Source organism: Grus americana, chromosome 3, assembly GCF_028858705.1.
Source record: "Grus americana isolate bGruAme1 chromosome 3, bGruAme1.mat, whole genome shotgun sequence".
NCBI classification, from domain to species: Eukaryota; Metazoa; Chordata; class Aves; order Gruiformes; family Gruidae; genus Grus; species Grus americana.
The window spans coordinates 69,236,849-69,261,857 of record NC_072854.1 but is presented as its reverse complement, the minus strand read 5'-3'; the positions used below and the strand labels follow the sequence as shown (position 1 = coordinate 69,261,857).

Here is a 25,009-nt window from a genome sequence, read left to right as displayed (position 1 = left end):
GTGTCCCGAGAACTCCTGGATTTGCTCCCGGTGACGAAACACCGCGGCGTTTAACACCTTGTTCCCCCGCCCCTTCGCTACACTCCCTCTCGCAAGGCCGGGGCGGTCGCGGAGGCGGGCGAGCGGGGCGGGCCGCCATCCCGGCAGCGCCTCTGTGGCGCGGCCCGGTCCGGCGGGCGAACGGGAGCTGCCCGGCAGGGGGCGCTGTAGCCGCCTGCGCCGCTCTCGGCCCCTCTCGGAGCTGCGCTGCGAGGAGCCCCCGTGTGTCCGCCATATTGGCGCCCGCGCCGCAGCCGCTGCGCGTTGTTCCTCCATCTCCTGCCGGCGCGGCCGAGCGGAGCCGAGCGGGGGAGGGGACGTCGGTGCCGCTGGGCGGGAAGCGGGGCGAGGAGACGGAAACGAGCCGGGGCCCGCATCCCTCCGCGCCCGCCCCCTGCGCCACCCGCCATGGCGAGGAGGCCCGGCGGCCCCTGAGCGAGGCGCGCACACAGACCGAGACTAGCCCCCTCCCGCCCGCGGCCAGGCCCGGCCGCCATCAGCGCAGAGAAGCCGCCCGGCTCCCGCCTCTGCCGCGACATGGAGGCCGTGAAAGCCTTTAACAGCGAGGTGTGTAACCCCCTCTCCGTTCCTTCCCCTTGGGGTCGGGGAGCGGGCGGGGCCCCGGAGCCCGGCGCCTTCCCTGCCCCCTCCCGCTGCGCGCGCCTCGCCGCGGGGAGGGGGCGGGAACCGGGGGGGCCTCGGCGCTGCGTGGGGGAGTCCGGGGGTGGGGGAGCGCTCCCGCAGGCGGGCCCGGGGGCTCCCCCTCTCCGTGTAGGGCGGGAGCGGGCCGTTGTCGCCGTCCCTGGGAAGCGGGAAGGGGGAGAGGGTAATGGAGACACCCCCAGTACCACACCTCCTTCCGCCGTGAGGCTGGGGGAGACTGAACGGAGAAGAATAGCTTTGGCGGCGGGCTGAGGGGAGAGAAGGGAGCGGGAGGAGGCCGAGGTGGAGGAGGCCTCTTTCCTGCGCCTGGCGTGCGGTGGGGCGGGAGATGCCCGGCCAACTTCACGCAGCGGTCGGAGGAGGCTGCGTGGGGCGGCAGGGGGGGTTTCCTGGATCGCCGGGCGCGGGGTCTGTGCTTTTCCCCGCGTCCCTCACCTCTTTTGCCACGCTCGTCCTCATCGCTTGTTAAACGCACCCCGCACTTGTACACCTCGTGGAGCTATGTTTTACATCTGGGGATGAGAATACAAAGGCATTAAGGCTCGTCTCCGTGTTTGAGAATAGTATATTTGCTGTGGTCAGGATGGAAGCACACATTCCCTACGAGCTGCACAGAGCTCAGGTCCTGCACCAAAGCACTGTGCTCAGGGTGGGCTACGGCACCCACAAACACACGCTTACAGGCTGAGATGTTGATACGGTACCTGGCTTTTCTTTTGTGCCGGTAGTTAATGTTTATTTTGTTGCAAGATAGTTCTTGTGGCAACTCAGCTTTGTACCTCTTCATTGTGATAGTTTGTATGGTTTATATTTTGAAGTTAATGTAAAAATAAGGGAAATACATACGTGTTTTCTTTAGAAAAAGTCATATGTCTTTAAAAAAATAGATTTTTATTTACATTAACCGTAGAAAGTATCAGAATGGTTACAATGTATACTTTTACAGACTGCTCCCATATGGCGCTTTGGGTTGCCCTCTTGCTACCCCCAGTGGGGCTGTAGTACGGTTTTAATGATTTTAAGTAATACAACGCTGGTTTGGGTTTTTAAAATGTTAATTTGATTTGTAGTGAAACCATGTGCCAACCGTGTTGTTTCTACAAGCCACAATAAGATAGGTTTTTAAATGGATAGGTACTTTCTAATAACTCAGAAGCAGTTGAACAGCCGTAACTGATGTGCAATTCTAGGTCTTGCACTTTATCCAAATTGAGTTCTTAAATAGAAGAAATCACATTGTGGCCACTAGAAGAAAAATAAATACTAGAAACTATTATTTTCCTCTGTGTTATTATTTGATTGGCTTGTGTGCTTTATTGTTAAGTGGGGAAAAGGAAGAGTCTAGTCACAACAGATGAATGTAAGTGGATTAGAACCTTTTTCTGGTATATACCTACTAGTGTGAGCAAAAGTCTTCACTTTCATATTGAAAACCAGCTTCTGGCTGGCTTGCTGAGCACTCAGGTATAAGTACTGTAAATGCAAATAACTCTGAATACCGAAGGTGAGAACTGTACTGAAGTGGGGAGATTTACAATATGCCTTAAATCTTCTAAATGCTAGAAAAAGAGTAAACTTTGGGTTGTTGGAAAAGAAAATGCAGAAGATCAGGCAATGACATTTTAACCAACTTATCTCCTATGGCATAAATAGACAGCGTCTGTGAATAGACTTGTTTTTATGACTTCTCTTTCAGTTTTGTTTTAACCTATGTCTCTGTATTTGAACGCTGGACTACACCAATAGGAAGGTTTTAAAGATGCTATGACTAAACCCCTGATCCTGGAAGTAAACGGTACAAAACTTGCTACGTTTGGGGAATCCCGAGTGTCTTTGCTAGCCACTCTAACATGTCTGTACCGAGTGCAGAACTTGACTTTAAATTAACTTTCCATCATTGTCTCTGATCTGACCTGTACGCATTTTGCATTTTAGAATTGTGAAATGATTAATAAATATTTAAAGTAGCTGAAGTTATGAGTCTGTATATTGTAGTTTGTGTTGTACCTAAATGCTTTGGATTAACTTACAAAATATTTATACTTCACTTCTAAAAATCCTTTTCTTTGTTTGTATTATGCTTTAAGGTCATGTTATACTCCAGAAATGATGTCAGAGCTCTGTTCTGGAGATTTTTGGCTTAAAATAGATGTAAATTAAATTTAGCAGCAGATGAATAGACTAAATTGTAGAAAAAACTTTTACCATACTTTCACTTATACAGTTTGCATTCAGTTAATAATTTTACAACAGTTTATGTAACTCACTGTTGAAATCCAGATGACACTTTAGAAAGAACATTCCAAATACATTTAAATGCTGAGATCTGCAGGTTGGGTACTTCTGGGGTTGTTTGTTTGTAAAGGAAGGAGTTGTGTTTGGCTTCTGCAATGAAGCTAAAGTAAAGGCAGCTGTCCATCTAGGTAGTATAGCTTACTCCAAATGTGTGTGTGAGCTCAGCAATATCCTGTATTAGAACTACAGTATCTGATAGTCAGAATTCAAGTGATTAACATAGGCTTATCATTAATTTGATTAGAAAGAAATACTTCAAGTCTATTTGAACTCTAACTGCTGGAAATAATACCTGCTATTGCAGAAATCTGTTCAATGTCTAGTGATGATAGATGGCATCGTCAGTGCTGTACTTAATCGTATGTATGAAATTAGCTCTAACATTTGAAGTCTTGGGAAAGATAAATTTAAAGATGAGAAATAATCACACTCCTAAATAAAACATTCTCAGTGTTGTTTTCATGTAATGGTTGATGGTTTACTATTTGATTAAAACTGCTTGGCAGCTGAAAAATACAGTCTTATACAACTGACTTAGTATACCATTGAGGTAATTGGCAATGTTTTATACCATATAGTTTATCATTTGCTACAGTTGACATCATGAAGGCTAGCCATTGCAGAATCATTTTCTTCCAGTTTTTGTTCAGGCTCTGAGCTTTTTATGAAAAGCACAATATCAAAGTCAAGAACAGGTCTTGACAGAAGAAAATGACTGAAATGTTTCAAATTCTTTATACATTCTATAAAATGTATTTTGTTAAAAAGGAATTCAAATGGACTAGAGGCAGAAATGTGTACCATCATAGTTCCAGCACCCAAATGATAATGTTTAATTACAGAATTATATGATTAAAATTCAGTGTTTGTTATATAGTCAGTTCAGTGTTAAAGTCTTGCTGTCCACTTCAAATCTAGCCATTCTCACATTGGTTTTAGGTACTGTACCTGAAGCTGGGTTTGGGTGCTCTACTCTCCCAAGTTTTCTTGCAATACTTGTCCTTTATGTAGTGGCAAGCTTTGTATTTCCAAATTATTTTTCACTTTATGATGTGAAGAATGTGTGCAGACAAGTGTGAAAGGAGACTGGTAGATGCTTTAATTCTGAAACACATTTCATTATTTTTTAATTTATTTCTATATAAATCTGTGGAATAAATGCAAAGAGTTTTACAGACACATAAATAGTCGTAGGACTGGAATTTGTTTTGGGAGAAATGAAGATCACAAATTAGTTTTAAATACAACACAAACTGGATATTTGCAGTAATACTTTGTTTAGACATGTTAACTCTAAGTATTGAATAATAGGAATCTTGACAGGAAATTTAAGTTTTAAAGGGCAAATTCAGCTTAGATGCTTATTTCTACAAAAACTGCAATAGTAATTCACTGATCTAGTTTAATTTAATTAAGCATAGCATTTCTATTCGTTTAAAGTTTCTCAGTATCTTTAGTTACATACAGGCACATCTCTTCATGTACGAGCTGTATTAAGTCTTGCTGTCCATGATGCTGCTCTTTCTGGTTTTTTGCATGCTCTTTATTTATAAACAAAAATATCTCATGCATAAGCTATGCACACTTTGGTCAAATAATTGAAAATTACTTGTACTTTATAAGTTGCTGAGACTGCCACATTCAGTTTTGTACTGCAGCCATTTAGAAGGTTAGCAACGGCAAAACCTCCTTAGGGCAGTTTGATAGCTTAAAAAAAATCCCAAAAAGTACCTAGCTGCAGAATTTACATTGTTGAATCTAGTGAACAATAGTTGTTAACATCCAGTGCTACAAATTTGAGCTGTAATGTAGTGGAAAAATTGCAGGTTTTGTATTTGTCAGGCAACACGATATATTATGATATTGTGAAAAGGGTAATCTTATATTTAAAACAAGAAAGAATAAGGCAAAGTTTCTCCCTTGAAGCCCAGGAATGAGAAAGTCATGTGTCTTCTGATTCTTTTCAGAAATGCTGTGTTCATTTGAGTGTGTTCTTTTTAAAAAGTTTAATTTCTCATCTCTGTACCATTGAGTGCTGATCTTTGCATATACAGGGGAATTGAATGGAAAACTAAGTGTCATCATGGAGATGTGGATTATGCTCTGTCTTAAAGTGATTCAAGATGAGGATGCACATGAAGTGCTGTAAGATTAAGATAGTGATTACAGTTTCCTTAGTGATGTGGATTCCTGTGCCTTTTCTCTTGTTAATCTAAATGTCTTCTAGGATGTGAGAGTCACAATTAAAACTTCCACAGGATTGTTAGTCTGGGGTCAGCTGTTACATTGAAAATGGTTGTCCTTGCATAGCTCATCATAAAGTGAAGTCACAGTGAGCTTTTGGTGTGCAGAATTGTTGTAAGAGCCACGTAAGATGATATGAAGCGATACATAAAGTGATCATCGGTACTTTGGGTTAACTGGTTCTTCTGAAATTTGTCCGTGGTAGGGACATAACAGTCAATGATCATTTGCTGGCAATGTTGTTGTCTATATATTCTATTTGCACTTCATTTTTGGTCACCTTTATCCTGATGTTTCTTTAGAAGGTATGTCTTAAGTGGTGGTGGGGAACAGTTCAGTTGACTACAATTTCAGAAATGTGATCCTTGGAAATAACCCACATTTTAATTACTCAGCATTGGAGTATAGGTGTGCAGAAGTGTAAATCAAATATTCTATTTTAGACAACTTTATTTAAATGGCATATTCTAAGTCACCGAGGTGGCTTTTTCAGGAAAGACTGCCAGTTGATGCTAAAAAACCCTAAATGGTATGCCTCATGAAATGCTAAATAGAGATTGATGCTGAATAGCTGGGGAGAGTGAAGAAAAAGATGCTCTTTGAAATGAGGAGCCAGGGCTTTGATTAGTGCAAGTAGTGATACTAGCAGTTAAGTACAAGGAATGGTGAAAGGGCAGGTAGCTACTCTCCAGCAAGATATTTTTCTTAGATTCTGCTGCACGCTTCACTTTGGCTGAAACAAGTGCAGAGCTTTTTTCCTAGCTGCTGAGAAAATGAGAAAACCCGTGTCTGTTTTCTCTCTCACTAACATTTTACCAGTCATAAAAAAGCGCAACCTTCTTTTGTATCCTCTTCTGTTTTGAAGGATTCTGCAACTGTGATACATTTAAAGCTTTATTTTTTTGTTTATTTGATACTGCATTTATGGTCTGATATTCTTAAATTTTGTTGTAGCAATTTGGAATGAAAGCTTTTGGTTTACCTCTATTCTTATTTTTCAGAAGAGAAAGTTAACTCAGTGATATTGACGTGTGCATGTGGACACCCATATATCTGAAAAGTTGTCTTTGTTTTTCATTCTTAACCTCTGGGGTGAATGTGAAAAAGGTCTTCAGTTTTATTTTGCTTTATAATTCTGTAATGCTCCTCAGTGAAAAAACACTTGAATCTTTGCAAACTGTCTGAATTCCCTTAAGATACAGCAAAATATATAAGAATTTGTTAATTTCCCTTTTGCTGTCAGGAACGTTAAGAGCAGTATTAGTGAAATGTAAATATTTCACTCTGTTGCATCCCAGCAAGAGTTGAACTTTGCTGGCTCTCAACTATTTGCTTTTTCTTAAAAGAGAAAGCAGGCCCTTTTCTCTTCAAGATACAGTAAATATTCAATAGACGTTCACCTGTTTAATTGTCTTCATGTGTGCTGAATAAATATTTTCAGTTTTAATATCACATGTTCAAAGATTGATCTGACCTTAGACTTTTGCCAGCCCCAGAATCTTGACTTCTGGCCTTGTAAAGACGTGATCATGTGTTAAAGGCCCAAAATGTTAAGGGATTTTTTTTTTTAGTGCATAACTTGCTCGAGAACCTCATTTCTTTGGTGAAAGTAGTATGGGACAGATTGTTTGGTTTTTTTTTTTTTCCTTGGATATATATACTTTACATTTTTTCTTAAACTGTGGTCTAGATTAGATCCTTATGAGCCTGGGAGGGTAATGTAGATCTCCAGATTCTGCTAACACTCTTGAGTTGTAACTGGGTAGTTACGAGTATCGATCCTGCTTGCCACTCATTTAGAGAGCAGCGAACCATTTTGTACTTTAACACAAATGCACTTCTGGACTCTCATGCCTTCAGATCCTTTGATTTTCACCTGCTCACTAAGACCATGCCTGGGGCTACGATCTTTGGCAAAGTAATTGTAATTATCTTAACAAGTCTTATTTGAGTTTGCCATCAGCAGTCTGTTTTCCTGTGGCAGTTGTAAAAGTGGAGTCTAGTAATCTTACAGAAAAAAACCTCACATTCAGGGCAAAACTATTTGATAAAGCAGGTCTTAAAATACGGTCTAGACACTTGATTACTTTCATGAGGATTTTTTTCACTTAGGAGGAGGCCCCCTTGTTTTTCTTGTCTGTAAAACTGGTCCATCATTCTACCTCCAGACAACCACCAAAAAAATTATCCTGAGTGGCTGATTCAGCCTTGGTTAGAGCCGGCATTCCTGGCCTCAGTAACCGCTGGTGTAACTCCATTGTGAGCCCTGGGACAATGGTGGGTGATTGTCTGTTCACATGTGTATCCAGAGTTCAGGGAGCTTGGCTTTAAACTCAATAAACAATATTAGTCCTTGTTCCTGTGTCAGAACTTTTCATGAATTGTGTGTGCCTTTCTTTCCTTCCATTTCTTCGCTTCTTTGGAGCTACTTTTCTGCAGTATTTCTCTGGGAGCTCTGACAGCAGTAGCAGTCAGCTAGGTAATTTTATTAACCTTACTTGGCAGCTGTTTCTACGTTGTGGGGTCTGTGTTCTTTAAGTGAAAAAGAGGATCTTCAGCTAGTGCTGTACTAGTTCTTATGTTCATCTGTCCTTGGCAGTTGTACTGACCAAAAGGAGACATTTTTTTGAAATAGAATTTAAAAAGGAATTGTTAAAATTTGGAGGAAGTAAGAGGAAATGAGTGCATTGCCAAAATGACTGTCTGTCTGATTTATCCCCACCATAAATGTGTATTTCTTGTAGTAGCCTGCTATTCATCCTGTTATGCTTTTAAAGTTCCAAATGAATAATACTGCATTGCTATCTTTTCTCCTAGCTTTGTGATTATACAAGCAGGTAGCTGATGGGTGTTTTTCTGATGCTTTGGCATTCAGAAATATAATGCATGTGTTTAATAAAATACATATGTGGAAGATAAGGCGTGGCACCTGTGCTTGTTGTTGATGGTTTTTGAGCATTGGCAGAGAGTGCTCTGGTTCCCGCTTACAATGAGGGCACAAAGATGATGTGTTAAAAGTGGAGGGGCAGAGCTGAGATGCAGGAGGCAGTAGTAGCAAGGAATGGTGATTTGGGTGGATGGTGACTGAGCAGTAAAACAGTGCACGGCAGCAACAGCTGAGAGATTGAAGGCACCTGTTTCGGTAGCTTTGAGCTTGTTTATTGTGAAGTTCTGTCTATAACATTAGCTTTGAAAGATCGGAGTAAATATTCTTTTATAAACACTGGTGACAGCTACACGGTGTTTTATGCAAGGCAGTCTTACATGTTTGAATTGGAATTTATAATTGAAATAGCATGCATTTTTGGGAAAGATCTTTCAGAAGATCCATCTTCTTGTGTTGTTTGGCCTAGGGTTCAATGTTTCCAAATATTCATTTGGAATTGAGTGGTAAGGGTTTCCTCCTTGGTTTTTTGGTTTTTTGCTTTTAGTATTCATTAGTTACTTTTAAAAACTGAAGTAGAATTAATTACATGCATCCTTTGCTTTCCACCTTATTATTCTATAGCTCCTTTTTTCTTTAAAGTTCAAAATCCTGTAAATTGCTGCTCACTATAAAACTGTTGGTTAAAAAATGTTGGCCTTAAATGATGATGACTTTATGGAGCTTTCTTGACAGATAATTTAGAAATTAGTATGATAGATGAAAATACAATTCTAATATTTTGATATTAATGTGATTGCAGTTTTAAAAAAAGAAATAATCATACTTATAAATGTATTTGAATTTTCCAGAGGTTAAGTCCAAAGAGCTTAGAATGTATTAACCAGATTGTTGGAAGCCTATGGAAAGATCTGATCAGACTGAAGTTTTTCATAATACCAAATCTCCTGTACATATTCACAAAACAAAGCTGGTTCATGTGAAAAGGAATAGGTTATTCTCTGAATCTGCTCTAAATTAGAGCTTCAGATAACATGGTGATCTTCAGAGCTTAGTTACCAGATATGTAGTAGTAGCCACTGCTGCTTAATTTTCAGATAAGTGGAACACTTAACAGGGAAGGAGGAACATTTATATAACAAATATATTGGTTGGAGAAATCCAACCCACTATAAACCATGATTTTTTAAAAATTGTAAATCGTGAAGTTCCATTGTGAGTGCTGGGGATTTTAAACCATATCTAAGGAAAAAACGTTTTGAAATCGGTATGACAGGACAGCTTTTGTTGTGAGCCCTAAAACCAATTGTTAGAGAAAATGTGTGAGTCATTGATTTTCACTATGTTTAGGATCTGTCGTTATATTTCATATCTCACAATTGTAGAGGTGTGATTGTATTTAGAATTCTCTAAGGGATTTAACTCCATACTGTGTCACGCTTTACCAAACCAGTGGGTTGCAACAAGAACAAAGGGCACTTCTCCAGTGCAGGCAGCCCCCAAGCTCGCCTCTGGAAATCTACAGAGACTGACATTGTGTCTGAAGCTGATCGATTTTCCTGTTGGTGATCTAGAATTAGCTATAAAATCACTATAAAATGTTAATGATGGAAATTAGCCATATGGCAGGAATGATGAGAAAATTGCAGAAAGTTAAATACCCGTTATATTCCTTGTTTTCTTATATGATATGCTTTCAAAGATCATCTGGACTTCTTGGTCTATCTTTCCGTTCTGTTGTTGGGAGTTTGGGCATTGGCAAAGTGCTCAGTCTTGCCTGGCTATTTTATGTGGTCTATTTAGGTTTTTCTAAGCTTTTTGTTCCCATGCAGTAAACATCCTAAGTTACTATGAAGAGAAAAAGGGGCGTTGTATTTTATGGCTTGTAAAGGGCTAGGAGCAAATGAAGTATGTTCTAGAGGCTATTCTGAACTAAAACATCTGTTTCATAGTTGCATGCAATTCAGGAGACTAGGGTTGAATCCAGGTGGTTTCTTTCAATTCCAGTTTTACGTTCATAGTCTATTTGTACAAAGCAGGCTATACCAACAGAACTTAGAGGCTTTCTTTGAAAGTAGTAATGAAGAGAGTTTAGAGGAAATGGCAAATAGGCTGTAATATGCCTTTTGGCTCAAGTATATGAAAACTAAAATGGAATTTTGTAGTTCCATCTCAAATTGTTCAGGTTCAGTAAATGTGAAAGTTATAATTGTGCTTCTTCAAAATGAAAGGGGTAGGAGAAGGACTGAGCATGAGCAGTGCTGGTAACACCTGACTCCTTCATGCACTGGAATGTGATGGGCTGGAGAGACTGCTCTATTGCCTTTGCATCTTATTTCACTTAATTGCTTAAACACTCAGGATGAATATTCAGATGTCCTCTTTAAACATAATCATGTGTGAAAAGTGGTGTATAATACAACTGACATGTAGGGGGGTAAGCTTTTCATGTGAGTGTTCTTGGTTGGTTTTACATTTTTTATAAATCAACAGTAAAAGGAAGACACACACCGGGATATCAAGCATATCGACTGTTATTTTATGTTGTTAATTTAAACCACGTGTCATGCACTTCAAGTATTTGAAAACAGTTGTATTAAGATAGTTGCTGTTGAGTTGCAACTCTCTGTTGTTCAGTGCTTTTTTTTAATGTTGAATTTTGGTCACTCATATTGTCTTGGTTGATTACTGCAAGAAAAGAACTTCTTCATTGTTTTCCTTCCAAACTGAAATACCTTATGGAGAATGGAGCGTCTGCCATTATAGTCATCCTACACGCACATCTTTCGTGTATATTTTAACATTTCTGTGCAGCACAGAGAGCAACAAGGTGCTTATTGGGTTTAAGTAACAGTTCTCACTGGTAAAGGAAAAATCCTATTCACTGAGGGATGGTCTCACGTAATTTAAGTAACTTTTCCTGGAGATTAAATTTCAGGAGAGTGTGTAAAATGCAACATAATAGAATTTTGTTGATTCTGTCGTTTTTAAAAAGCAATAACTGACAATAATTCTTTTCTTGTTCTTTGCAGTGTGGTGATATAAATATTTGGTAAGCAATTCAGTGACTATTTCTGTATGTACAATTGGATTTGATTTATTTATTGCTATTGAAATGTGAAAGAAATTAACCTAATTTGTTATGGTAATATGTGTTAGCCTTGACTTCTAAGTATTTATTTTGTCTTTTGCACATTGAAATTGCAGACATTTATTATTGTACATGATGTCTGGTTAGTGTTGTGTCCTGGTAGCAGCCAGAGACAACTGTAAAAATATTTCAGTAGAGATATGTGTAATTGATATCCCTGACACTGCTTCTGGTCATAATCTCATACTTAGAGATTGGTCTGAGTCCTAGAGTATCAGTATCAAAATATTCCCTTAGTTGCTGTAACAGTGATCTTTTGGATCACATGGGACCAGAGGTGTTCACAGCTTTCAAGCCTTATAGTGGCAAAATTAGTTTTATATGAAAAATTATTTCCTAGCCACTCTTCTCTTGCTTTTGTAAGATGTGGCCAGAGGTATGGAAAATAATATATTACTTAGGAAGCTGTTTTTTTAATAAAGTTAGTGCTTTGTTCTAATTTTGATTCAAAATTTTGGTAGGGAAACAGCTGTCTGGCTTTCTTGCTTGTTGAATAAGAGTGGTGAAAGATTTTGGAATTGAGTGCTGGACTTTGTAAAAGTGTAGTATGCCATTGCCCTCCATGGAGATGCAGTAACTTGCTCTGTAAGCGACTGACCATCCACAGAGGATGTAGTTCATGTGCATGCTGCTGGGTCTTCACTTGAGAAACTTTAGACTGTAGCTGAGCACCATGTAGTATACTGCCTTGTAAATTACAGCTATTTGCAATAGAGTTCACTTTTTACAGATATTTAGAATAGTATTAACTTTTTAAGCACTTTGTGAATTAACAGTTGTAATGATAAAAATATTGTTTGCATTACTGAACAATCAAAATTTGAAATATGCTGATGAATTCCCAGACTTTCAGTAATCCTTCTCTTGAAGACCACTTTTCTTAACAGAATTAAAGAAAAAATACCGAGCAGAAATTCAGTGCTTTATCTATAGCATCAACCTGATCTATTGCCTTTCCTCTCATTCCTAACATATAATTTATATGAGCAAGCCCATATTTTTTTCCCCAAAGTTTGGAAGTAGGACTTAGGTTATTTAAAATGATGTTGGGGAAAGGAAGTGTTAATAATGTTGCTATGCGTAACTTCTATGTACACTGGAATACTGCCTTTTACGTAGTTACTTAGCTGTCAATATCATTGCTTTTTGCTGTACAAATCATTACATTGTTTCATCAGATAGAGGAAAACAGAAAATTGTGAATATATTTGGCTTTATTTGCTAGCCTCGTGTTTTCTTGGATATGATGCTTAAATGTACATTTATGTTGTAAGTCTGTGTAACGTTTCATTTGGAACCTGTTCCAATTCTGAAGGAGGTGCGCGAGGAAGTGACAGTTTTTCCATTGTGCAACAAATGTACACAAAATCCCTGTGAGGACAATTTCCCAGCTATTTCCAGATAATATTGATTGACTGCAATGAAGAGAGTGGTATGGAAAAACCACTTGTTTTAGGGTATGATACTAAAACCTGAGTCTTAAGGCTTTTTTTTCTTTTTAACCAACATAAGAACAGAAAAGATATCTCAATTGGAGGTGATGAGAAGTAGAAGAATTTGAATTTGTTTGAAACAATACGCAGGTGAATATGATAAAATGAGGAAGAATTGGTGTGACTTTTATGAAAGAAAATAATGTGTCATGTATGTATGTGAGTTCTTTGAGAGAATTAGAAAGCATATGGACAGGGATGAACCAGGTGATGTTACTTGGATTTCCAAAAAGTAATTGAGAAGATCCATCCCCAGAAGTGTGAAAAGAAGTTGAATTGCTGTGGAGAGTGCATCCTTACATTGATGGATGACTTCTAAAAGGGGAGATGGGGGAAAAGTTCATGTGTAGAGATAAATTGTATTTTTTCATGATGGAGTCTTATATGGGTTTGTGCTGGGAATCCATGCATTTCATTGTATTTGTAAATGCAGTGGAAAAGGGGTAGAATAATGAGGTGAAGAAGTTTGTTGACAGTATTAAGTTATTCAGGATGTTGGTACTGAAGGGCTAGCCATGAAGGATTGCAAAAGGACATTGCTCTACTGACTGTTAGATGGCACCCTGCAGTTTCATCACGGTAAATGTGGTAATGCAGGCTGGGGAGATGGTACAAAAAAGGCAACCCTTGCTTTATGTACACAGTGATGGGCACTGAAATTATATAATTTCTTAATAAAATCTTGCAACTGAAATGAAAATGTCTGTTCAAAGTTCAGCAGTAGTCAAAATAGCAATCGGAATCCTGGAAATTATTAGGAAAGAAATAGAGACTTGTTATACTGCCAGTACCTCTTTATCTTAGGCCACACGCAGTCTATAGTTTTCACCTCACAAGACCATGTTGGTGGAACTGCACGTACAGAGTGTGGCAGAAAGAACAGTTGAAGGAATGGAACAGGTCTTTGTGAGAAATTACTAAATATTAATACTCCTTTTGGGCTGGAACAGAGATGACTGGAAGTTAATGAGATAGGGGTCTGTCGTACTGGGGAAACAGAAGAGGTAAATCACTGTTTTTTCCAATGCAGAAGCTAGGTGAATATAGTGTCACTAGTGATCACAGGTTCAGATCAAGAAAAAGGGAGTTTCTTTGCACAGGTTTTGATTAAACTATGCACCTTTGCCAAAAGATGAATGGCATGCCAAAGATTTACATGTACTGAAAAGTAATTTGAATTCCCTATGTGGAGGGAATTCAGAGATTTTATGAAAAAGATGAGTTAGCACTGGCTCAGGAATCACTCAGCTGTGGGGTTGCTAGTGGCTAAAATAATATGCACAGAAAGTATCACTTAAAGGGCAATTGTATATTACCTTCTATAAACATCATCTATTGAATGCTGTTTCTGTTGGTTTTCTCTGAACTAGTTGTATGCACCAGTAACTAACACATTTTCTACCATGTCCTGGCACAAAGAAAAGGAGGAGAGCTGAGGAGGAGGGGGAACGAACAGAAAAAAAGAGGAGGTAAAAATAAATTATTGTGAGAAGCTAGAAAGGTGTTAATAAAAAAAACAATTTAAAAAGAGGGAACCAGAGAGGGACAGAGAAAAGCAATCCTGATAGCAACCGTCATTTTTTGGTGGGGTCCAGGTAGGAGTGGATGCTCCTTGGCGATGCGCAGCCCAGAGTCATGATTAGACAGGGACCTTGAAACAGATGCCAGGTCTCTTGTCGAACTTCCTGCTCTTTCTGACACTTGAAATGGCCAAGCCGAATGGGGCTGGGTGAAGTTGGACAAGAACATCCTAGGACTTGTGAGGCTTTGGATGTGGAAAGTAAATAAAAAAAAAGAGTATATATGCAATTTCAGGACATTCTGGAGGAACTGGAAAAGGAATGTGGCATATTTGATATCTATATGGTTAGACGGTCTTCTCTCACCAGGGAATGGGCCTGAGTCAGGATCACACGAGCACACCTGTGTCTATGTCTCAAGTCCTCCACAAAAAAATTTCCAGCTTAGATTCTGGTTAAGCAATAGACTTGGCTAACAGTACAAACTACCAGACTGGAGTTTTTCACCTTCCTGTGGCAGTAAGTCATGGTACTGAATGTTTTGGTGTGACACAAGGCAAACGAGTTGGAGGAGTGAAGCACAGTTGGATAGGGATGTTTTTTGAGGCTTGATTTCAAGATGAATTGGTTAGCTGTTATACACCCTACTAAAGAGACATAGGGAGGAATTACTGATAGTTTTGGAGATACAATGCAAATTTGACCCTCTCTGTCTCTCTGTTACAGTTCTGTACAGATCAGTTAGGATAAGAACTTATAGCAAAAAATTTTTTTACAAGTCAAACAGTAACAAACCAGATTTAGAGATAGTCCTGTAAAACCACAACATAAATCCACCCTTAAAACTACCTGTTACTTCGATCATCTTGAAGACTTTCAGTGCTGTCTGTCTAATAAGCTGTTACGTGCTTACGTGGCCGTTTGGCTGGCATCTAATTCTTACTTTGCAAGATCATTACCCTGGGAATTGCTTTCATTGAGACAGATTAGGATTTGGTGATAAGTGTATCTTTGTGGACTCATTTTGTCCCTGAAGTGCCATTCAGATTCAAGCCTTCTCTTTAAGGATTTCCTGTGATATATATTCAGTGTTTAATCAAACATGCATACTTCTATCAAAGGCTTATTCATTGTCCCCCGCCTAATTATCAAAATGAAGATGTGCATAGGGCATGGCTGGATGGAATCATCATACATCAAAGCAATAAAACAACTTCCTCACACAGAAATTCACTGTAAATTGATCTGGTGTTTTCTTTAGCTGTAAATGGGTTGGGAAGATTAATGTTCATTTGTATTTTGTAGTTTCTGGTATTGTTTGCAATGTGTTTGGATCTCAGCATGTTCAGTCATCTAGAATGCTTGAGATAGGCAGTTCAGAATTTTGTCAGCTTTCTAGAATAAACTGATAGAACATTAAATTTTCATTGATATTGCAATCAAATATATACTACTAAGTGTGCTGAGTTGAAAAAAATCACTGTCACTTTTTACAGTAACTTGAAAGTATTCTCCCTATTTTTGCTATTCTTTTTCTCACAAAGGAAAATAGATTTATTCCCAAAAGGTCATATGGGAAGCCTGCATTTCTGACTTGATTATTTAACACTTGTTTTTTTTTTCAAAAACTGAGCCAACAGTTTGGAAATGGTTCCTCTTACCAGTAGTTAGACTACTTGTGACTTGTCTCTGTGTTACAATCCCCCCCCCCGCCCACCCCTGCTATCAAATTCTGTAGAAGTTTAGTCTTTGTTCCTTCTTAACATTTATGTTCTTTTGAAGTCATTATTTTTTGTTTTCTTTAGCATCAGACATGTAGTTTATTTCTGTTGCTCAGTTAATTTTGCATGTGATAATGCCATCTACCTTTAGAGAGGGAATGTCTCACATCTGGTTTTCTGAGTCATATGTTAAAGAATGGACAGTACAAAACAAAGCTTTGTATAATTTTGTAATGGATTTTAATAGTTTGTTACCTTTCAATTTATTCAAGTCAGTTGGTCTTACTTCAAGTCAGCAGCATTCTCCCAAATGTTGTGTTTGTGTTGTGGTGACTTTGCTCAGGAGAGCCCTTGTGTCACAATGACCCTTGGGTGAATACACAGCTCTTTGCAGCAGAGCTCTTTTCTGGGAAAATATCAGGAGACTGTGTCTCCTCCTTAGAAATTAGGATATCTGGGAGATGAATATTGGTTTTGTTTAGATTAGCATATTCTTTTTAGTTTCTGGTGCAAAATCAGTTCCTAAATGAATGGGAAAAATAAATTGATCCAACAACGTGTGAGGCGGTTTTTGAGTTACATGTTGATATGTATGCATATCATCAACTGGTGATAGATGGGCAGTGTTTGGAAAGAAGTTTTTATTCTCTTAGCATGCATTGTAGAAGGAGATTCCAAACTGTGGTGCTCACTACAGCAGTGCCTCAGATTTCAACAGCAAGTTTCTGTACTTACTAGTTTTTCACATAAGAAATTATGCAAATGCTTTCACTATGCGAGTCCTTCCAACTGTGAACTTATGAAAATAACTAGAGAAAACAGATTTTGTTGGTGGTCAGATAGCTATCAATAGTGATCAGACTCTTAAAGAAATACCAATTTTTTTTTTTGGACAAGCGTTTTGCATGAGTTGAAGTTTATCCAGAAAAGCAAGTAAATGACTAGTGAATGGAATTAGGCAGATTTTCTTCACAATTCGCAGAGTCATATGGTAGCTCAGCTGTAAAACATGTTTTTTGAAGTTTGCGTAATGGTTTGTGTGCCTGCTCCTTTGCTTTCTTCTTCCAGCTTGTATTGTAAATGTGACTAGCATGCTTCAAAACCTCTGAAACGTCTCCTGGTTTTGTCTGCCACTTGAAGATTACAGTGTTTCACTTTTGACCCTTTTAAATCAACTGTATTTCTATTGTGGGAAAAATGCAGCTGCCTGATGTGATAAGGCTCAAACTTCATTTGAATATGTTCTTTTAAGCTAAGAGCTGCATTTTATACTAGCATACAGATAGCTAACTGTATTTTATACAGTTATGTAAAAGAGTGGGTGTGTTTCATTATGGTATCTGGGCACAAACTTAGCGAGTTGGTGATAACAGTTCAGGAGTGAGTCAGGTCCCTCCGAGGCACGCCAGAGCTGCCCTCCCAGGCTGAGGAAGACCATGTCTGGCAGTCTGGAGCCACATCCACTAGTATGGCTCTCACTCACTCCCTGCTTATCTTATTTGGTGTGCTCCTCCAGTCCCATCCTTCCCACTACTCAGATTGTATTGATATGGGCCATCCCCTTAGTAATCCTGTTTGCAAGGTGAAGAGTCCTAGCCACCTTTGTTCTTAACTTAAAAGCTTCTTCATAGTTTTCATTATCCCTAATGATTTCACGCCAGCCTTGGAGATTAGAGGGTAAGGCAGAAATTCCAGAAATATTGAGAGGTTGAGAGTGCCCTGTAGGTTAGTACAGTTGCCTAAATAATGTTCTGGTTCTAAAAGTCCGTTTGCTTCATTTACTACTGTGATTTTTCTGGTTTACTCTTGAGTTGATGCCTTCAAAGAAATGTCTCATGTATCAGCAGATCCCTTTCCTGAATGGCAATAGTCAGCTTCAAAGCCAGTGTTCACTACTTCATGTGTACTCATGCTTAATTTGTCTGCCTTATTATTACTCATTAGTGTCAGTGATCTTCCTCTACAGCTTTTGATAGTCTGACTTTGTCCTGTGAAGAATATATGTGACTGCACAGTTCCCACCACAAGTGGGACTCTATTTAGACTATCCCTCCACTGTAAACAAAATGACTGTTTATTGAAATTGTTTGCTGGTTGTCTTTAAGAAGTAATTGGTCAGATTATTTGTCATGCACGGGCCTGTTTAGGAGATCGTAGTTTCTTTGGAGCCTTTGTGAGAGATCTTTGGTAAATGTCTTTTGGTAGTCCAGGTGGACTATATTAGTGATTTCTTAGTGTACTCATTGAGTCTTTTAGAGAAGAGCAATAGACTGAGATGTGGCTTTTCCTTACAACAGCTGCATGGAATTATCTGTGTGCCCACTAATTCTTTTATTTCAAGTAATTTATACACATTTTTCTGGTACAAACATTGAACTTAATTGATCTGTTGTTTCCTAATTACCCCCTTGAACACTTACCAGAAATTCATGTTGTTCTTCCTGTCTCTTAGAGCTACGAGATTGAGACTGTTAAGTGAGAATTATGAATCGCAGCTACTAGGTCTTTCATTCTTGAGTTCCATTCTAGCACTGCATTATTTTTCACATTGTGAGCTTGAGGAGGATTCTGGTACGGGAAGTCTCCACAGTTTTTCCTTAGTGCGTAGATCTAAAAAGAGAAAAGGAGGATTCTTTTTCTGCAGGGCTTTATCTCCTATGAGTCCTCCTTTATGTGTTGATGGTCCTGCAGGAGCACTCTAATATATCTGCTATTCCCTCGCCGTTCTGAAAAAGGCTGATTTTTATGCTTTTTCCTGTTTTTTTCTCAAACATGATTGCTTTGTTTTTCACATGTACATTCCCAGCTAGAGTTTATGATACTTCCCTCCACACACCCTCCCCCTACCCGCTTTGGATACCACTTCTGATTTTCTGAAATATATCGTTTTACTTCAGATAGTTTCACTGACTTTACTATGGCCATGTGGCCATTTTTTCCTAGTTTCTTTTATGTGAGGACAAGCAGTTATTTTCTGCCTATGAGCATGAGTGCCTTACAAAAGCATGTTCAGGAAATAATTATAGCAAACTGTTTTGGCTAAGCATTTGTACAAAAGAGCATACAGGAAAAAATGAGCCAGAATATAAGCACAAGTTTTAAAGACAAAAATAATATCTATTTTTTTATATATATATATAAACTCTCTATTTTCATATTTTATAATTCGAATAAATTGCAGTTATTTTACTTTAATTAAATTTGAAGAATATCTGATTTCTTTGAATTCCCACTGTCTTAAAAATCATCTATGCTAGATGAAAACCCAAAGTTTTCATTACTAGAAAGGCAACCAAGTCTTGTTTCTCTAGCCCACCTAGCAGCAGAGCAAATGGGTTTGATGAATTGACTGTTCAATGGATAAGGAGTTGACTGGATGGCAGCATCCAAAGACTTGCAGTTAGTGGCTCAATGTCCAAATAGAGATCAGTACAAGCGGTGTCCCTCAGGATATTTAATACCTTTATTAATGGCATAGGGGGATTGAGTGTGCCCTTAACAAGTTTGCAGATGACACCAAGCTGCGTGGTGCAGTTGACATGCTTGAGGGAAGGGGTGCCATCCAGAGGGACCTTGACAAGCTTGAGGAGAGGGCTTACATGAACTGCATGAAGTTCACTAAGGCCAAGTGCAGGGTCCTTCTGCACCTGAGTCAGGGTGATTACTAGCACCAGTACAGACTGGATGATGGATGGATTGAGAGCAGCACTGTGGAGAAGGACTTGGGAGTTTTAGTAGATGAAAAATTGGACATGAGCCAGCAATGTGCACTAGCAGCCCAGAAAGCCAACTGTATCCTGGGATGCATCAAAAGAAGTGTGACCAGCAGGTTGAGGGAGGTTGATTCTCCCTCTCTACTCTGCTCTCATGAGACCCCATCTGGAGTAGTGTCCAGCTCTGGGGTCCCCAACATAAGAAGGACATGGAGCTGTTGGAGCGAGTCTAGAGGAGGGCCACAAAGATGGTCAGAGGGCTGGAGCACCTCTCCTCTGAGGACAGGCTGAGAGAGTTGGGCTTGTTCAGCCTGGAGAAGAAAAGTCTTTGGGGAGACCTTATTGAGGTCTTTCAATACTTAAAAGGGGCTTTATAAGAAAGATGGTGAGAGACTTTTTAGCAGGGCCTGTAGTGACAGGACAAGGGGTAATGGTTTTAAACTAAAAGGGGGTAGGCTGAGATTAGATATAAGGAAGAAGTTCTTTATGATAAGGGTGGTGAGACACTGGAACAGGTTGTCTAGAGAGGTTGTGCATGCCCCCTCCCTGGAGGTGTTCGAGACCGGGTTGGATGGGGCTTTGAGCAACTTGATCTGGTGAAGGATGTCCCTGCCCATGGCAGGGTGGGGTTGGAACTAGATGACCTTTAAAGGTCCCTTCTGACACAAACCATTTTATGATTCCAAGTGTAGAGGGATTCCTCTACACTTTTGTAAGCAAAACTTGAATATTAATTTTTTCAGAAGCAAGCGCTGCATTAAATGTTGCAAAACTGCAAGTAGGTATTTCACACTGGGCCCTCACTTTGTCCCTTGCACAAATGCTGCTACTTTGGAGTTCTGCCGTGCACCGACATACCTAAATGATCGGTTTTCCAAGTGAATATACTTTTCAAAACAAAATATATTTATAGGAAATTAAAAGCTTCTTGAAGACAATTAAGGAAAAATAATTCAGAAGAATGATTTTTTTTCCTTGGCTTCTTCCAGGTACTAAATTTGGGATTTGTGTTTTCCTTTAAATGGCTGTTAAATCCTGGAACAAGTGTATCCATTGTCCAAAAAGCCTCTCTTTACAGAAGTATGTTCTTAATTTTGCTGTTTCTTCTGGTTCATTTTTTCTAGCTTGAATTATTTGTCCTTAAACTTAATACTAAATTTGACGCTCTGCTACCTGCAATAAAGTAATGGGATGCCAGCAACAACCCATATTATCCTGTTGTTTTTTGGCATATTCTGGATGTGTGGTACTAAAATACCAGACTGCACACAGCTGATGCTTGCGTTGAAGCTTTCTTGATGCTTTGAACTGCCCTGTCCCCTTTTTTTACCTGATCATTTCAAAGCTGGTGGACTGGTCAGGTGTGGTCCCAGCATATCTACATGAGTCAGCGGTTCTGCCTCACTATAGCTGTGTATGCCACAGGTGAAGGAGCCACTGTTCCTATGTCTTGTGGGACTGTTTTGGGATTGGCAAGGTGTCATCTTAAATCTAAGCTGATTTCATATTTGCTCACACATTTGTGAATTGCTTTTACTAGTATTTTGTGCTTTGAGAGTGCTGACCAGGAATACCCAAACTGACTCTGCTAAGGCACTGCCTGAATGTAAGCAAAATGTTTCTGGCACTGTAGTGGCCCCAGAAGTAGTTTAGCTGTAGTTGCACATCGTCCAGCTAAGCCAGTAGCCAGGATGAGTAACTCACAATCTAGTAAATCACCTGTGAGTAACTGGAAGTTGAGCTGAACCATGAGTATAAAACAGGGAAGAAACTGATTGGAGACTCTTGATTTTCTGCCTCTTTTCTCCCTTTCCCCCCATGGTGGTGAAGAGCATTTATATATCTGAGTTCTAGAAGTGTATTGCTTTTTGTTGTAAGTACAGTAATTCAGAATATTTTGCAACAACAATTATCATCAGTTGAGAAGTAGTAACAGTTGTTTTAAAAGTGGATGTCTAGCTGTGAACTGGTTATAATTTCACTGTTTTAATGAAATTCCTTTCAAGCCGAGAAGACAGATACTTACGCTTGGACAAGCTGACTTTTTCAGTTTGTCTTTTGACAGCTATACAAAGTTTTAGTTAAAACTGTTTTTGACAGGAAAGGATAGAAAAAAGCATCTCATGTTTCCAGGGAGAAGAAATCCTTATCTTCTGGAAACTCAAATATGACTGAAGAATACCTACTTGTTAGGTTCAGAGTGATAAATTATTATAAACAACTTGAGGAGCATGACCTATATTTAAGACTGTTTAATCCTTTCCACTGTGTGATCCTGTTTGCTATTACATTTTACTTGGTTAAATGTAAACAAGTCTGAATTATGTTTTCTGAGCTAGCAGTTTGCCAAAAGCTGAATGAATATTGGGAAGTTAAAGATATTATTAGTATCTGTATGGATATGAATCTAGTTCAATATATTGCATTGCTCAGGGTGTGTAGTTGGAGAGGAGAGGGGTCTTTTGATTTTGTTTCTGTTTCAATGACTATTTTATGGAAAAACTTGAACTCTTCCTGTCTTTAGGAAGGAAATAAAAAATTGTCTATGGATGGTCATTCCCATTATCAATCAGGACTCTATTTTTGAGCTAACGTGCTTCTAAACTTGTGTGTTGTAAACAAAAATACCATATAAGTTAAGTCAAGAATATCTTTAAAAATGGTTTGGCATTTTGTATCTGGTCTTTTTATGTATGAAAGCAGCAAATACTAGACAATCCATTGTCTGTTAACACCTAGTGTTGAAGCAGAAAAGAGCAGCATTTTGTTCAAAGCTGTATATAGTGAATAATCAGAGGTTTTCACAGCAAGTAAATAGCCTTGGATGATGGCGTCCTGACTCAGTGTGAAGGAGGGAGTTGCTTCCAATTACCACCTATCAGTCATGGCTATGAAGTTAGTTCATGTACAGTTCTCACTATGTAGCAAATTTCTGATGAATATCTGTCATGCTGGATTGCTTCTGCTAGGAGATGTATGTACAAGTAAGAAGAACAGATTTATTACTACATCCTGGGTGAAAATTGTTGCAAAACTCCACTACCTGTGTACTGTGGCTGTTTTGCTGGTTAGATATTAATGAGATTACAAAGCTGTATTTAAAATTGAGAACCCAGCTGGATTTTTGCTTAGGCATTTGTAATATTTCTGATATATTGTTTCTCTGAGTTAACACAGTGAATGAAGGAAGTCTATACTTTTTCAGAATCTGCTGTTTTAAGTGGCAGAATAGCTACATGCTCATTCTTACTTGGCTGGATTTTTTTGTTTAATGGAAAATAAAAATATTTGATTCAGCAGGCATATGATGATGAATATAGTAAGTATTTGGTTAAGCTTCTGTTATCACAGAAGGTAGGGGTTGGAAGGGACTTCTGGAGATAATCTAGTCCAAACCCCCTGCTAGAGCAGGTTCACGTAGAGCAGGTTGCACAAGATCATGTCCAGGCAGGTTTTTAATATCTCCAGAGAAGGAGACTCCACAACCTCTCCGGGCAGCCTGTTCCAGTGCTCGGTCACCCTCACAGTGAAGAAGTTTTTCCTTGTGTTCAGATGGAACTTCCTGTGTTCCAGTTTGTGCCTGTTGTCCCTCGTCCTGTCACTGGGCACCACTGAAAAGAGTCTGGCCCCATCCTCTAGACACCCGCCCTTTAGATATTATAAATGTTGATCAGATCCCCTCTCAGTCTTCTCTTCTCCAGGCTAAGCAGACCCAGCTCTCTCAGCCTTTCCTCATACGAGAGATGCTCCAGTCCCCTCATCGTCTTCGTAGCGCTCCGCTGGACTCTCTCCAGTAGTTCCCTGTCTGTCTTGAACTGGGGAGCCCAGAACTGGACACAGCACTCCAGATGTGGCCTCACCAGGGCAGAGTAGAGGGGGAGGATAACCTCCCTCGACCTGCTGGCTGCGCTCTTCTTAACGCACCCCAGGATACCATTGGCCTTCTTGGCCACGAGGGCACATTGCTGGCTCATGGAGAGCTGCTTGTCCACCAGAACTCCCAGGTCCTTCTCCACAGTGCTACTTCCCAGCTGGTCAACCCCTAACCTGTACTGGTGCCTGGGGTTATTCCTCCCTAGGTGGATGACCCCACACTTGCCTTTGTTGAACTTCATTAGGTTCCTCTGCGCTCAGCTCTCTAGCCTGTCCTGGTCTCACTGAACGGCAGCCTCCTGTTGTATTGGCCGTTCCTCCCAGTTTAGTATCATCAGCAAATTTGCTGGGGGTACATTCTGTCCCTTCATCCAGGTCATTGATGAATATGTTGAATAAGACCAGACCAAACATTGACCCTTGGGGCACACGGCTAGCTACAGGCTTCCAACTAGACTCTGCGCAGCTTATCACAACCCTCTGGGCTCTGCCATTCAGCCCATTCTCAACCCAACTCACTGTCCTCTCATCCAACCCACACTTCCTAAGCTTGCTTATGAGGATGTTATGGGAGACAGTGTCAAAAGCCTTGCTGAAGTCAAGGTATACAACATCGACTGCTCTTCCCTCATCTACCCAGCTAGTCATGCCATCATAGAAGGCTATCAGATTGGTCAGGCATGATTTCTCCTTTGTGAATCCACGTTGACCACTCCTGCTTCCATAAAGGTGGTCAAGTATATTAATTTTTTTGCCCTAGAAGGAAAAACTTAATGAGAGTTACCATATTTGCATGTTGTATCTATTTCCTTTGTAACTTCACCTGCAGGTATCTGCTGTATTTAGTGCTAGTAAAACTAGATATATAGTGACTACGGTATATAGTGACCATTGCAAAGAAAAACCTGTTATCTTTTAAGCATTTTGGATATTACATTATATTTTATTAGGCCTTTTTTTTTTCAAATGGGGATGCCTTTTCTGGTGTAATATATACTTAAAATCCAATGAAAATTAAAAGTGACATTTTCTTGTGGAAAAATAATACATCTTTATACTGCTTACAATTGCAGAATATATATCTGATAACTTTCTTTTTTTTGGCAGTTGTACTCGCTAAATGATTATAAGCCACCCATTTCTAAAGCTAAAATGACACAGATCACCAAGGCAGCAATCAAGGCTATAAAGGTAAGAAATTGGCTAACTTATTTTGGCTTCCTTTCCATTTCTCATCTGCATCAAAATAACTGGATAGCTTAAAGAACTTGCTTCAGAGCTTTTCACCTCCCTTGTTGTGTGTACAATTTCCAAGTTGTGATCAAATGTGATAGTGATGGGATTTTCAGGAGAGCAGAAGGCTTAATTTGTTGTGTGACTTTCATTTACTGATTGCCATATGTGAGAAAGAAT

At 39.5% G+C, this 25,009-nt stretch overlaps 1 protein-coding gene across 5 annotated transcripts in view; it reads left to right on the top strand.

Moving 5' to 3' along the window:
- Positions 1-238: 238 nt before the first annotated feature.
- The window catches only part of SCAF8 (SR-related CTD associated factor 8), a 167,596-nt gene continuing 142,825 nt past the window's right edge, over positions 239-25,009 (top strand). For 4 of the 5 annotated variants that reach the window (XM_054821536.1, XM_054821535.1, XM_054821537.1 and 1 more), the window contains exons 1-2: positions 239-606; positions 24,704-24,787. In XM_054821536.1, the coding sequence (XP_054677511.1) occupies positions 577-606; positions 24,704-24,787 (114 nt within the window). In that variant the 5' untranslated portion in view covers positions 239-576. Of the gene's footprint in view, positions 607-11,157; positions 11,178-24,703; positions 24,788-25,009 lie in introns of all 5 variants that reach the window. The other variant, XM_054821538.1, reaches the window with a different exon arrangement.